A 14,149-nucleotide genomic window follows, 5' to 3' on the forward strand; every position below is an offset into this window, starting at 1 on the left:
TGTAATCTAAGCAGCTAGAAGGCTGAGGCAGGAGGATCTTGAGTTCAAAGCCAGACTCAGCAATTTAGCGAGTCCTAAGCAACTAAGGGAGGCCGTGTCTCCAAATAAAACAAAAATGGGCTGGGGATGTGGCTCAGTGGTTGAGCGTCCCTGGGTTCAATCGCTAGTACCAAAATAAAAATAATAAAAAGGGCTGACGATGTAAATAAGTGATAAATTGTCCCTGGGTAAAATCCCCAGTACCCCTTAAAAAAATAAAAATTTTGCCCAAAGCCCACATCCTCAACAAGTAAGTGGTAGAGCTGGGTCTTAGACTCACAATCTGACTCCTAAATCCATACTGTCAACATACTGAGCACTTGCTCTGTGCCATGCAAGATGCTTGGCACTTTATATAAAAGTTTGACAGCCTTCTTAATACAACTCTGCATCTTGGGTATTTTCCTCCCATTCAGACACTGTGAAATTATGATCCAGAGAGGATCAGTTACCTACTTGAGGTTGATCCTTAATCTGGCAGAGATGGGATTCAAATGTAGCTGAGTCAAAATCTAGCTAGCTCTCACACTTAATTATTTCTCATTACTATCTGCCATCACTCACTGAAGAAGTGTTTTCAGATGGTATTTAAGGTGTTCTCCAAATTAGAGAAACTTTAGGTTTTGGTTATCAGAACACTGAAGAACTGGGCTAGGGATATAGCTCAGTTGGTAGAGTGCTGGCTTGCATGCAGAAGACCCTGCATTCGATACCCCATCCCCCCAAAAACAAAACAACTGAAGAACCTATGACTCTTCTCGAGCACATGTGGACCTATTCCAGGTCCCACTTTTTTTTTTGTTTGTTTGTACTGGGGAGATTTTGAGCACAGTCGTGCTTTACCACTGAGCTACATCCCCATCCCTTTTTGAGTCAGATCTTGCTAAATTACTGAGACTGGCAACGAACTTTTGATCCTTCTGCTTTAGCTTCCTAAATCCCTGGGTGTATAGGAGTGCACCACCACACCATGCTATCAATTCCCTAGTTGAGATTCCCCCAAAAATGCAATTTTCCTTGAAGCCCTCAGAATCCTATTCCTATGGTTTATTACCCTAATTGTGTACTTATATCTCAGTATCTAATTAAAATCATTAGTAGCTCACTGGCAGAATGCCATTGAGTTCAATCCCCAGTACCTCCAAAAAAAGAAAAACAAAAGTCCCTTGTTGGTTCTCTATTCCAAAGTTTGAATTCTCACTTCTTTCCTATTTTTACTGCAGGAAGAACTCTTCCCTGTTCTTCACATACCCTCTCAAATTACTCAAAGTAACAATCTCTAAATCCTGGAGTCTATTCTTCCTCTCCAAGACTTTTTTTTTTTTTTTTTTTTTTTTTGGCAGTTCTGGGGATTGAACCCAGCGCCTTGTACAGGTCAAGCACTCTACCAACTAAACTACATTCCCAGGCCTCTCTCCAGGACTTTTGTTCAAATCCTATCCATTCTTCAAGGCCATTTCAGAATTCTATCTGGCAGAATTAATCTCTTTTCTTTGTGCTCCCTCAGGAACCCAATGCATACTTACCTTTATTCTAGAACCCAACACATCTTAGTTTGGATCAGTGGTTCTCAAAGTACAGCCCCCTCACCAGCATCAGCATAACTCAGGAAGCTGTTAGAAATGAAACTTCTCAGGATCCACCTCAGAACTACTGAATAAAAAACTCTTGGGGTGGGACCCAATTATCTCTATTTTTTTTTTTTTTTTTTAATATCTTTGTTTATTTATTTTTATGTGGTACTGAGGATCGAACCCAGGGTCTCACACGTGAGAGGCGAACGCTCTACCACTGAGCCATAACCCCAGCCCAATTATCTCTATTTTTAATAAGCTCACCCAATTTCCACATTGGTATCTCCTTTGCTAGACTGACTGTTCCTAAGGGCAAATAGTATGTAATCTTTTATTTTTTTCCTTTGCAGTACTTGGTTTGAACTCAGGGGCACTCTATCACTGAGCTACACCCAGCCTTTTAGGATTATTATTATTTTGTACCAGGGATTGAATTCAGGGGCACTTGAACACTGAACTACATTCCTAGCCCTTTTTTGTATTTTATTTAGAGACAGGGTCTCACTGAGTTGCTTAGTGCCTTGCTTTTGCTGAGGTTGGCTTGGAACTCTCAATCCTCTTGCTGCAGACACCCAAGCTTCTAGAATTACACGTGTGCATCACTGTGCCTGGCCCCAGACCTTATTTTGAGACAGGGACTAAATTTCCTAGGCTGGCCTTGAATTTGTGATTCTTCTATCTCAGCCTCCTGAATAGGTGGGATTACAAGTGTGCTCCACCACACCCAGCAGGCCCAGCCCTTTTACTGGATACAAATTCATCTCTTTCTTCTCAAATCTTCATATCCTTATACTTGCAGTGACTGTCCTTCCTTCCCCCTCCCTTGTCCTGTCTCACCCCAAGCACCTTGCAGATATCTGACTGTTGGAATGCTGGAAGGACTGCCTGTTATTAAACACCTCTAGGTTTTATGAAGGACTTAGCAGAGTAATGCCTGTTAGCATAGTTCTTTGGCAGCTGAAATTGCTATCAAATATGCAGAAAATATTGTTTCCTCTGCAAATGAGAGTAAAGGGGTAGATAAGAGAGAAAAAACAAAAGACCTAGAAACTGCATGATACAATGAAGTAACATGAAAAAGGCCAGAGGCTTTGCATTCAGGCAATATGAATTCGAATTCCAGCTCTTTCATCATCATGTAAATCTTGAGAAAATATTTTTCTTCAGTTCAGGGTCTTTAGCTGTAAAGTGAAGAAAGTACTGTCCCCTTCTTTTAAGTAGCAAGTATTAAATTAGGATGACACAAAAATGTTTCCCATCATGTCATCACAAAGTCTTAGTGTAATTGAGTTTTTGTGAAAATCAGAAAAAGACAACACTAGGGTACCTTAGGAGTATGCCATATGGCTATACCAGTTATAAACCTATCCTAAATGACTTTGAGACAAAAGGATTTAAAAGTTCCAATTTAAAAGCAGCATGTGTGGTAACATCTATTGTGGGGATGGAATTACAGGGTTACATAAGAGGGATAATGTCCGGGGCAGTTTTTAGTGGATGGTGGCAACAACACCTCGCCGCCGCCCACCCCGCCCCCCAACACTACTGTCACCAAATCTGAGTTGATCCAGGACAGAGGGGAAGCAGACAGATTCTAATACTGATCTGGATCAGATGGACTGTTAAAGCCAGACAGACTTATAAACTAAAGTTGAGGGGTTTCACAGTCTTTGCAGAGAAACTACATAAAATACTATGATTTTATTAGCAGCCACAGATGTACCATTTTTCACATTTTTTTTTTTTTTTTTTTGTGGTGCTGGGGACGGAACCCAGGGCCTCATGTGTGCTAGGCAAATGCTCTATCTCTAAGTTACATTCCCAGCCCCTTACACTTATCTTGTTTCATAGGAAAATTAGACTAATTCTAATGAAATATCAATAATGTACCTTAAATAAGTAATGATGCTGGAAAAGTTAAAATGTACTACATAATAGTGCAGAAACTAAGTGCAGCTGGCAATTTCATACATGAAAATAATACTGAATATTTAGTGTTTGGAGCAATATATTTTACCCATCTTTGGACAGTCCTGGAGCAGTACCCACCACAAGCTGAATGAAAGAGAGGCTAAAATATTGAAGACCTAAAAGGACCACTCTAGAGTCGGTTAATAATGAAACACTGGTCTGTAAACAGTGATCTGCCATAGTTCCAATCTCCAATGCAGTCCTCACTGCAAGATCAGATCTCTTCCATCATTTAGCCTCCAGGACAAGTGGTGCTTAGAGATTCACAACCCAGGGTGCATAGCCCCTAGTTATGATACCTACTCCTATACATATTTGAGCAGCAAGAATTCTCTTGAGAAGTATATCTTGAAAACATTTCCTTCAACAGACCGTCAGTCTTCTTGAGAGGAACACAGAAGAAAGTACTTGCTAGAGGACATAATATCAGATGTGGGTTCCCATTCCTCATAAACAAACAAACAAAAAACCCTGTTTTGCACAATGAGGACTACCTTATCAGGAAGATTTCAGTTCTTACTATTCAAGAAAAGAGGCTTATATTAAAATCAACTTGTGGTTAACTCTCTTTAAAAAGTTATTTTCAACCAGGTGCAGTAAAGCATGCCTATAATCTCAGACACTCTGGAGCTGAGACAGAAGGATCAAAAGTTCGATGTCAGCCTCAAGAACTAGGCAAGACCCTGTCTTAATATAAAAAATAAAAAGGGTTTCGGGTATAGTTCAATGATAAAGTGCCTCTGGGTTTAATTCCCAGTACCAAAAAAAAAAAAAAAAGAAATATTATTCTCAGATATTCACATTCTTAAAATTTATAGGAAGCCTTGGAATATACAGTCTTCTCTGACATTGGAGTCAGGAAGAAAGAGGAATCAATATTTGTAAAAAGAATTTAAATTCTTGACCTAAACTTTGTAAATTTCAAACTTGCTTCATATAAAGGAAGATAGTTCCCAACTTGACTACACAGGAGTCTCAACACAAATATATCGCTGAACCAACAATTCATTCATGTTGTCACTTACTGCCATGGAATGATTAGAGCAACCCAAGTTTTCTAAATATCAGATATGGCACAATATGTTGAGACATTAGCTGTGTGCCCTGACTGATTCCTTTTACACAGGCTCAAACACATATGCCCACGTGTACATTGCAGTGCATGCTGAGACAGAAAATTTTGTTTATTTATTGAACAAACCTAGAGCCTTGTTTATCCTAAGCAGGAGCTCTACCCCTGAGTCACACCTCCGACCCTGAAAACCTTTTTATTTTTATTTTACTTTATTTTTTGGTACTGGGGATTGAAACCAGGGGCACTCTGCCACTACGTCATATCCCCAACCCTTTTCATTTTTTGAGACAGAGTCTCTGTTAAGTTGCCAAGGCTGACCTTGAACTTACGATCCTCCTATCTCAGCCTTCTGAGTCACTGGAATTATAGGCATATGCCACCGCAACCAGTTGTGAGAACCTTTTAAATAGGAGGGTCTCCAGCACATCTTTCCAAGATACTAACTTGATGGAGGGAAAATATTTTGCACTCATTTGGCTGGCCACCTAAGCAGAGTATAGGAAAAATGTCTTTCATCCCTCCTCAGACCACTTTCTCTTATTCTAGAAGTCTAACACATCTACAGAGTGAGGAGCTGTCCAGGTAGTCTCATCAAAAGGCATCCTTGATGTTCTTCAGTTGGCGCACAGCTAAGTCCACAGGGAGGCTAAACTTGAGGCTGCTGAGGCGACTGAGCAGGTTGAGGGCACTCTCGAAGCCTGTGTGGGCCATATAGCTCCAGGGCTGGTAGTGTGGTTCAATGAGTGATCCTGACTTACAGATGAGGTTCACCCAGGACACTAGTCGCTGTTCATTCAGGGCCATGCACACTAAGGCTTTCAGCTCTGAGTCTGCACTGCGCTTGAAAGGGTCATGCTCTGTCAGCACCATGTGGATGGCTGTCAGTAGACTTTGTTTGGGGGTCACAATAGTGCCACCCATAACGGGCAGGGCAAAGGACTGGGACAGCTTCCGGGCTGGGGATTCTACAAAAGCACGGCCATTCTTAGCATGGTAGTACTTTACAAAGAGCTCCCAGGGATGCATGGTCTCAGGGGCTGAGGAGAAGGCTGGCAACAAACAAGCAATGGGGGCCATGACAAGGCTCATCCCAGGGGAAGAGGCATAGAGTCCATGGGCCAGCAGGTCCCTCACAGCCACTGTTAGTTCCTTCCGCACAGCCGTGGTCAGCTCATCCTTGCCTCCCAGAGAGAGGTCCTGGAGGTTGGCAGAGGTGATGACATGGTCATGTGACTGGTATCTCAAGGCTAACTGTTTCACTCTATCTACTGATACCTCCAGCTTCTTCAGTAAGGGGGAGTAGTCTCTGTCGGCCTGGCCTCTCTGCCATAGGGTTTGAGGGATCTGGCCTGTGGCACAACCAAACTGGCTAACAGCAAAGATCTGGAGCACAGCCAACGCTCTCCTCATTAGGTGTAGCCCCGTCTCCCGGACTCTCTTCACATCTTCTGTCTTCACTGTTTAGAAAAGATAATGGCTGGTCAGTAGGAGGCCATAATGGCACAGAGGAACATTCTGTAAGTAACAGGGTGAGATCAAGTCTTGCTTCTGTGCAATAGTATGTGTGACACACAAAGGCAAGACTCATCTAAGATGTAGTTGAACTGACTATATTTTTAGTAATTGTGACTGCATTGAGATAAAATTCATGTTTCACATAATTTACCCACTTAAAGTGTACAATCTAGTGGGCTTTGGTTTGTTTTCTTTTTGTTTTTTGATACTGGAAATTGAACCTAGGGCCTTGTGCATGCTAAGTAAGTATTCTACCATTAAGCTACCCATCCCAGCCCTGGTGTTATTTTTTACTATATTCAGTTGTGCAACCATTGTGGTAATCAATTATAAAATGTTTTCTTCATCCCCCCCCCCCCCTGCCCCAAATACTGCACCATTAGCATTTCCCCCATTTCTTCCCAATACCTAAACAATCACTAATCTACTTTCTGTCTCTATAGACTTTCCTGTTCTGGAAGGTGCACTTACTTTTGCTGTTTCCTGGAGGCAGTCTGCTGCTGCCTGTTCTGGTGGAGCCATTTCCTGTCTTCCCACTGGCCTTGCACTCACATTGTCCACCACCTGTCTGTAAGGGGCTTCCTACTTCATCTGTAATCAGAAGTTACAAAGGTGAGACAGTTATTTAGTCTATGTGGCAGATTTTTAAAGGAAAAATACTATTTATTTATTTATTTAAATATTTTTTTTAGATGTTGATGGACCTTTATTTTATTCATTTATTTATATGTGGTGCTGAGAATCAAACCCAGGGCCTCACACATGCTAGGCAAGTGCTCTACCACCAAGCCACAACTCCAGCCCGAAAAATACTATTTAATAATGTCAGGCTGGAGTTGTGGCTCGGTAATAAAGCACTTGCCTAGCCATGTGTGAGGCATGGGGTTCAGTTCTCAGCACCACATGAAAGCAAATAAATAGGGGATGGAGTTGTGGCTCAGTGGTAGAGACCTTGCCTAGCATGCATGAGGCACTGGGTTCGATCCTTGGCACCACATAAACAAATAAAATAAATGTATTGTGTTCATCTACAACTAAAAAAAAAAATTTTAAAAAAGCAAATAAATAAAACAAAGGCATTGTGTCCATCTGCAACTAAAAAAATTTTAACAAATATTTAATGATATCTACTGTATGCCAAAAATCTTATAAATTCTTATTTCATTGCATAAAATAGTGACTGACATATTGTAGTTGGCTCAATAAATATTTGTTTAGTAAATGAAGCCTGAATAATAATTTTTCAGATGAGAGAAACTAAAGGGGGGCGGGGTTGGAGGGGAAGGGAGGGGGCATGGGGTAATTAATGATGGTGGAATATGATGATCATTATTATCCAAAGTACAGGTATGAAGACACGAATTGGTGTGAATACTATGTATACAACCAGAGGTATGAAAAATTGTGCTCTATATATGTAATAAGAATTTTAATGTATTCCACTGTCATATATAAATAAAAATAAATAAATAAATAAATAATTGAAAGAAACTAAAGCAGTTAGTAACCCGCCCAAAGATATAAAACCAGGAAGTGGCAGAACTGGAACTTTATCTGGTTCTAGTGTTCCTTCTACTCTATCATGCAGATAAGACCTCTTAAATAGTACATTAAGAACTAGCAGAATAAATATAATTAGTATGACATCCATCCACCCTTCTATCTCCAATCTCTTCTCTGACCTTGGATAAAGCTGATGAACATCTCAAGATCTCGGATCTGGGTTTTCAGTTGCTCAACCAATTGTTCTTTCACTCGGGCTGGGTTGACAATTTGAGCCACTGCTGCATCCACACGCTGACGAAGCTCTTCAGTGGACAGGGAACTGATGTCCTCATTCAGATTCATGTCCAGTTTCTTTATTAACTCATCTATGATCACCTATCAGGACCATAAGCAATGAACATATACTTTAGAATTCTCAAGGAGAGGGTTAGAAAGAAGAATCTTTTTTTTTTTCCTTTTTTTTTTTTTTTTTTGGCAGACACAACATCTTTGTTTGTATGTGGTGCTGAGGATTGAACCCGGGCCGCACGCATGCCAGGCAAGCGCGTTACTGCTTGAGCCACATCCCCAGCCCCAGAAAGAAGACTCTTAAGCAAGGAGTATATCTTTAAATGGAAATCTAAACTCAGCAGTCCTCCAAATTTGTGAGAATATCCAACTGTTGATCAAGATCAGGCTCTACTACTTTTAACATAACAAGAACCTTTAGTTCCTCTCTGATAGAAATGGCTCCTTTTATGCACTATAATTTTTTTACCAGGACAATCAGCTTTCACTCAGTAAAACAAAAGTATGAATAACCCAAAGAGGCCTCACATTTGGTTTCCTCTAAAGGTTTCCAAGAGAATGTATACTGATTTTTCTTAAAATCTTTTCTCTTCTTGCCTTACTTTAGACAACCAAAGGACAACTCTATAAAACATCAAGGTATATTACAGCGCAAATTTTTGAGCAACATTATTAGAAATAATTTGAACATGTATTTTCCATGTGTAAATAAAGAATGGCTCTATATGAGAGTAAAATTTCCTTTTGATTTGAACCAGTAGGGATTCTCGGTGAGGCCACAGGTTAAACTGAACTTGGAGAAGCTATTTTGGGAATGTTGGCAGGGACAAGTTAACCTTGTGTAATGATGGAGGTGCCTCTGAGGCCTGCTCACCCTCTGTCTTTCCAAGACCACAGATTGAGGCAGGGAGTCATAACTGCCCTCTTGATAGGCAAATGTTTCCAGGTCATCTAACTGAGTCTTGAGCTGTAATATCAGTTCCTTCTGTTTCTCCCTCTGGGTTTCCAGACGCTCTTGTTTCTCCCGCTCACTCTAAGAAAAAAAAAAAAAAATACTTGGTCCATTTCACAGAAGAGAAACTCACGACACATTAAGAATCTTTTTGGTTGGCTATGGTTACGCACATCTGTAATCCCAGAACTCAGGAGCATGGCAAGTTTAAGGTCAGCCTCAGCAATTTAGTAAGGCCCTAAGCAAAATAGTGAGACCCTGTCTCAAAATAAAAAATAAAAAGAGCTGGAAATATAGCTCAATGGTAAAGTACCCCTATATTCAATCCCCTGTGCCAACAAAACAAAACAAAAACACCCCCCTCAAACCAATAATGATCAGGAAAATATGAAACACTCAATTGACAAGATAGGTCGAAAGTAATAATAATTATTCCACCCAAGGTGATTTATTTATTTTGAAACAGGTCTCACTATGTTGCCCAGACTGGTCTTGGGCTCGTGGGCTCAAGTGTTCCTCCTATTCCAGCACCTCCCACCAGCAGCTAGGACTATAGGCTGGGTGCACCAGCTATAGGGCAATTTATTATACACATGTTTTCTTAAAGGAAGTTCTAGCGCTGGAGGCATAGCTTGGTGATACAGCACTTGCCTAGCACATGCAAGCCCTGTATTTGATCCCAAGAACTGAAAAAAAAAAAAAAAAAAAGTGTCTGTCCTTTATTGGAAACAGGATATAAATACAAAGAAGTCTTTTGTTAAAACTTTTTGTTTTTTAAAGGTCTAGTTGGGATAGAGACAACCCCTTCTTAGCCAAGAGTGCCTCCCAGGAATTAAACATGCCATCATCCACAGCCAAAGACCATAGCTTAACTCCTGAATACCTTGTGCAGCTAAATTTTGCAAGAGAATCTGGGGGTCAGGGTTTAAAGAAAGGCTTTTTAACTCATAACCAATTTTCTTAGGGTTCAAATCTCCTCCATTTCCTCTGATAAGATTATAGGATACTTAAAAAAAAATTAAAACAATCTAATGAAGGTGCCAGGGAGAAACATCTATAAGTAATGGGGTGGGAAGGTCATGATCACTGTTATTTATTTATTTATTTGTGGGCAGTGCTTTGGATCCAACCCAGGGCCCTATGCAATCTACTACTAAACTATGTATCCCCAGCCCCTTGTTTTGTTAAGTCTGGTTAAGATCTTCTAGAAGTAATTCCTTTTTTTGCTATTGGCTACCAGATAATTTCTACACTTAAATTATTAAAAAATCTTCAAGATGGTAAAGTCCTGCTAATATATTCTTAGATACTGGCTTTTCCTTGCCTTTCTTGACTATCAAAACCAAAAAAGCAGGTGCTGGGGGCATAGCTCAGCAGTACAGCACTTCTCCTGAATATCTGAGGCCCTGGATTTGATCCCAGCACTGCAAAACAAATAAATTTTAAAAAATAAAATTTAAAAAAGTAAACCGGCAAATTATTTGTAAGTATAAGGCTACATTTTAAACTAGAAGTCTATAACAGTATTAAATTTAACCTTAAAAAGGTACTTACCAAGCCCTCCAGAAGTAATGCATGAGAGAAAAAAATGAAAAGCAACAAATTTAACTTCTTGTTCAAGTATTTATAAAGCAATCCTCTTGCATTAGCTTTGCTCAACACAAAAGCAAGTCTTTCTTTAGGATACCCTTCTCCAAACCTTTCTGTTACAGTTTTTTCCTGGAATCCTGACCTCTTTCCCCTGCTTCGTAAAGTCTTAGCTTGCCTTTAAGAAGTTTTCCTGATTTCTCCAGGCAGGATGAATAATTTCCTCCTCAGTATTTTGCACACACTTTTATGACTCTGCCTCCAGTAATTTCTCAGCTTCTTAAGGGTAAGGGGCCTTGACTTTGATTACCAATACCAAGCACAGTGCTCAGCACAGGATGAGTTCTCAGTACTTTTTTTTCCTCCCAGTACTGGGGATTGAACCCAGGGGTGATGTACTTCTGAGCTACATCTCCAGTCTTTTTAAAATTTTTTGGTTTGAGACAGAATCTCCACAGGTTGCTGAGGCTAGCCTCAAACTTGAGATCTTCCTGCCACCTCAGCCTCTTGAGTCACTGGGGTTTCAGGTGTGTACCACTGCTCCTGGCTTCTCAGTACATATTTGTTACATGTTACTGAACTAAATTAGGTAGTGAATGACAAATTCCAAATAATGAACTCTGACTGAAGGAAGTTATCTAACTAGCCTAAGGAGAAAGACCTGGGAAAATAGACTTTATTTCTGTTTTCACTGTATCCCAACTTTGTGAAGCCAACGAAGAAAGAAATCAGACATAAAATCACAATTCTGTTTTCAGGACTATATCTGCTGAATTCTATCTCTTGCTATGGTAGCTATGGTATGATATTTGCTGGAGTGTGGGGCAATAAATTTAATAGGAGAGCAATGAGCTCTGGTGCAAAGCAGGAAATAATAGATATCATTCCTAGTGTGAACTGAGATAAAATATTGGCTTAAAAAAATTGGGGAGACTGGGGATGTAACTCAGTCATATGGCTTTGCCTAGCATTCGTGAGGCCCTTGGTTCCATTCCCAGCACGATCACCAACACAACAACAAAATGGAACCAATAAGTAAATTATTCAGTTCAAAGATGTCCCCCACTTAGTTACTACCTGTTCACAGGTCAACATACACACATATGATTCTTTCTGTTTATTAGGTAGATGCACTATTTTTTTTTTTTTAAGTGTTACCCTGAGAGACTGAGGCAGAAGGATCTCAAGTTCAAGACCAGCCTCAGCAATTTAGTGAAACCCTGTCTCAAAATAAAAAACCATCTGGGCATGGTGGTACATGCCTGTAATCCTGGTGAATTGGAAGGTTGAGTCAGGAGTGCGAAGTTTTTTTTGTGTGTGGTAGTAAGGATTGAATCCAGGGACACTCTACCACTGAGCCATATTTCCAACACTTTTTACTTTTAATTTTGATACAGAGTCTCATTAAATTGCTGCGGCTGGCCTCCTCTTGCCTCAGCCTCCTAAGTCACTGGGATTACAGGCATGAGCCACCACCCTAGTTAGGAGGACAGCAAGTTTGTGGCCAGCCTTGGAAACTTAGGCCCTGTTTCAAAAGAAAAAATATAAAAGGTCTGGGGAGGCTCAGTAGTAGAGCACCCCTGGGTTTAATTCCACAGTACCAAAAATAAATAAATAAACAAAAATCAATAAATAAAAAGGGCTGGAGACTTTGCTCAGTGGGAGTACACCCCTGAATTCCCAGTACTACAAAAAACAACTGATTAAAAACATTTTTAAAATAAATAGTGCTACACTGTTTCTGAAAGTGAAAATGAACAATGAAGTGTGCCATATTCACGTAGAATCTTTGGTGCTTTTCCATCCTGAAAAGGACCTTGCAAAACTAATTCTATCTTTTCTAATCTTCAAGTCTGGCAATTTAAGGTGACTATTCCTTGTGTGCTTATCTGTGGATGTGGAAAAAAGGGTGGAACAGTAAATACAGGATTGCACTGAAAACTGTTCTGATTAAAATAAGTCAATATCTGCTGCTGATAAACTTTGTTGGCTAAAATCAATTCGAGTGGGAAGAAAGCCACATGTGAGTTGTAATTTGAAGAGTAAAAAGGCAGTGTGTTTCAACACCTCCAACAAGCTACCTACATGAATTCACTTCCAGAGATTCAAAACTTGTAAGGAAACTTTTTCTTGGTGTGGAATACATAGTTTCATTGCTTCTCAACGCAGGGAACTGAATCCATCTTGTCAGTTACTAGAGGACCTCATTCAGAATATCTAGTTATTAAGCAGGATGAAAGAGCAGTTTGAAAATACCAATGTTAGGATTTTTTTTTTTAAGAGAGAGAGAGAGAGAGAGAGAGAGAGAGAGAGAGAGAGAGAGAGAGAGAGATAATTTTTTAATATTTATTTTTAGATTTCGGCTGACACAACATCTTTGTATGTGGTGCTGAGAATCGAACCCTGGCCGCACACATGCCAGGCGAGCACACTACTGCTTGAGCCACATCCCCAGCCCCAATGTTAGGAAATTTATATAATCAGGTGTCATGTTTTTTTTCCGTTAATAAGAGATTGTGCTGTTCATCCAAGTTCTCACCAGATAAGAGGGTATAAAGATTAAAGACTACCTAGATTTACAGGAAAGCACAGAAATTAATCTAAATTTCCACGGATTCCAGTTCACTTTCCAATTCTAATCCCCATAGTCAGAGTACCCCATCAACAAAAGCGTTTAAGACTGAGAGTGTAGCTCCATGATAGATCCCGTGCGTAGCAAGCGCAAGGCGCTGGATTCAATCTCCAGCACCAAAAAAGGTGGCCAGGATTTTTTTTTTTTTTTTTTTTTTTTTAATGAGGAGCGGGCAAAGTAAGTGGGAGTACCGCTGCACTCGTTGTCCCGTTGTCTTCTCAATACTCTGCTTCCTCTCCTCGCATCATCAGAGCACTTTTCCCATACCTTCAGTATGCACCTCTCACAAGTTCCCTGGCCGCTTAGTTCTCTTATGCCATCCACATCTGGCTCCAGTCTCCCTGTCTCTGACATATCCATAACCACCTAGTTGAGTCTGTTCTCCCCTTTATACTTCCGTCTGCGTTAGCAACGCCACTCACTTAACTCCCTATTCCTAAATCTCTTGGGGCCCAGCCCCAGCCGCTCACCTGGTCTTCGCCCCTCAACCTTGGCCGGTCCCCGGGCAGCCTGTCGCCCTCGTCGCTGACAGGGTCTCCGGGCCCCTCGTAACCCAGGACGTGAGGGCAGCCGCGGAAGGCGAATTCTTCCAGCTCGCGCAAGAGGCGCTGCTGTTCCGCCGGTGCTCCCCGCACCACCTGGCGCAGGCGGAACTGCACCTGCGCGAAGTGCGAGGACAGAGCGAGTAGCGCTGAATCCAGCCGCCGCCGCTCGGCCCGCAACCGCCGCAAGGTACAGCTGGGCGAGTCCGGCGGGGAACCCCGGGCCGTGCCGGGCTCCTCGGCTGCCGCCTCTTCCGAAAATGCAGACAGCCCAGGCCCGGTCTCGGCCACCGCCCCTACTGGGGCCCAGCGCACCGCCTCGCATGGTGGCAGCAATTCCTCTTCCTCCTCCTCTTCGTCCTTTGCTTTTGCCTCAACAGCCGCCACTACCGCTACCGATTCCTCAGCAGCGTCCACAGAAGCCATCTTTCCGGAAACACTGCTGAACGTCAGCCGCGCCCCCTTACT

The 14,149-nt window shown here is 41.4% G+C and overlaps 1 protein-coding gene across 1 annotated transcript; it reads right to left on the reverse strand.

Moving 5' to 3' along the window:
• Window positions 1–3,603: 3,603 nt before the first annotated feature.
• Window positions 3,604–14,108, reverse strand: Rundc1 (RUN domain containing 1). Its single transcript, XM_076869874.2, has 5 exons — window positions 13,610–14,108; window positions 8,843–9,001; window positions 7,857–8,055; window positions 6,646–6,765; window positions 3,604–6,116 (listed from the first exon to the last, which is right to left on the reverse strand). Exons 1-5 carry the CDS (start codon window positions 14,105–14,107, stop codon window positions 5,251–5,253), a joined length of 1,842 nt encoding a protein of 613 aa, XP_076725989.1. The 5' UTR covers window position 14,108; the 3' UTR covers window positions 3,604–5,250.
• Window positions 14,109–14,149: the final 41 nt, after the last annotated feature.

The sequence above is a fragment of the Callospermophilus lateralis genome, chromosome 11 (assembly GCF_048772815.1).
Source record: "Callospermophilus lateralis isolate mCalLat2 chromosome 11, mCalLat2.hap1, whole genome shotgun sequence".
Classification (NCBI taxonomy): domain Eukaryota; kingdom Metazoa; phylum Chordata; class Mammalia; order Rodentia; family Sciuridae; genus Callospermophilus; species Callospermophilus lateralis.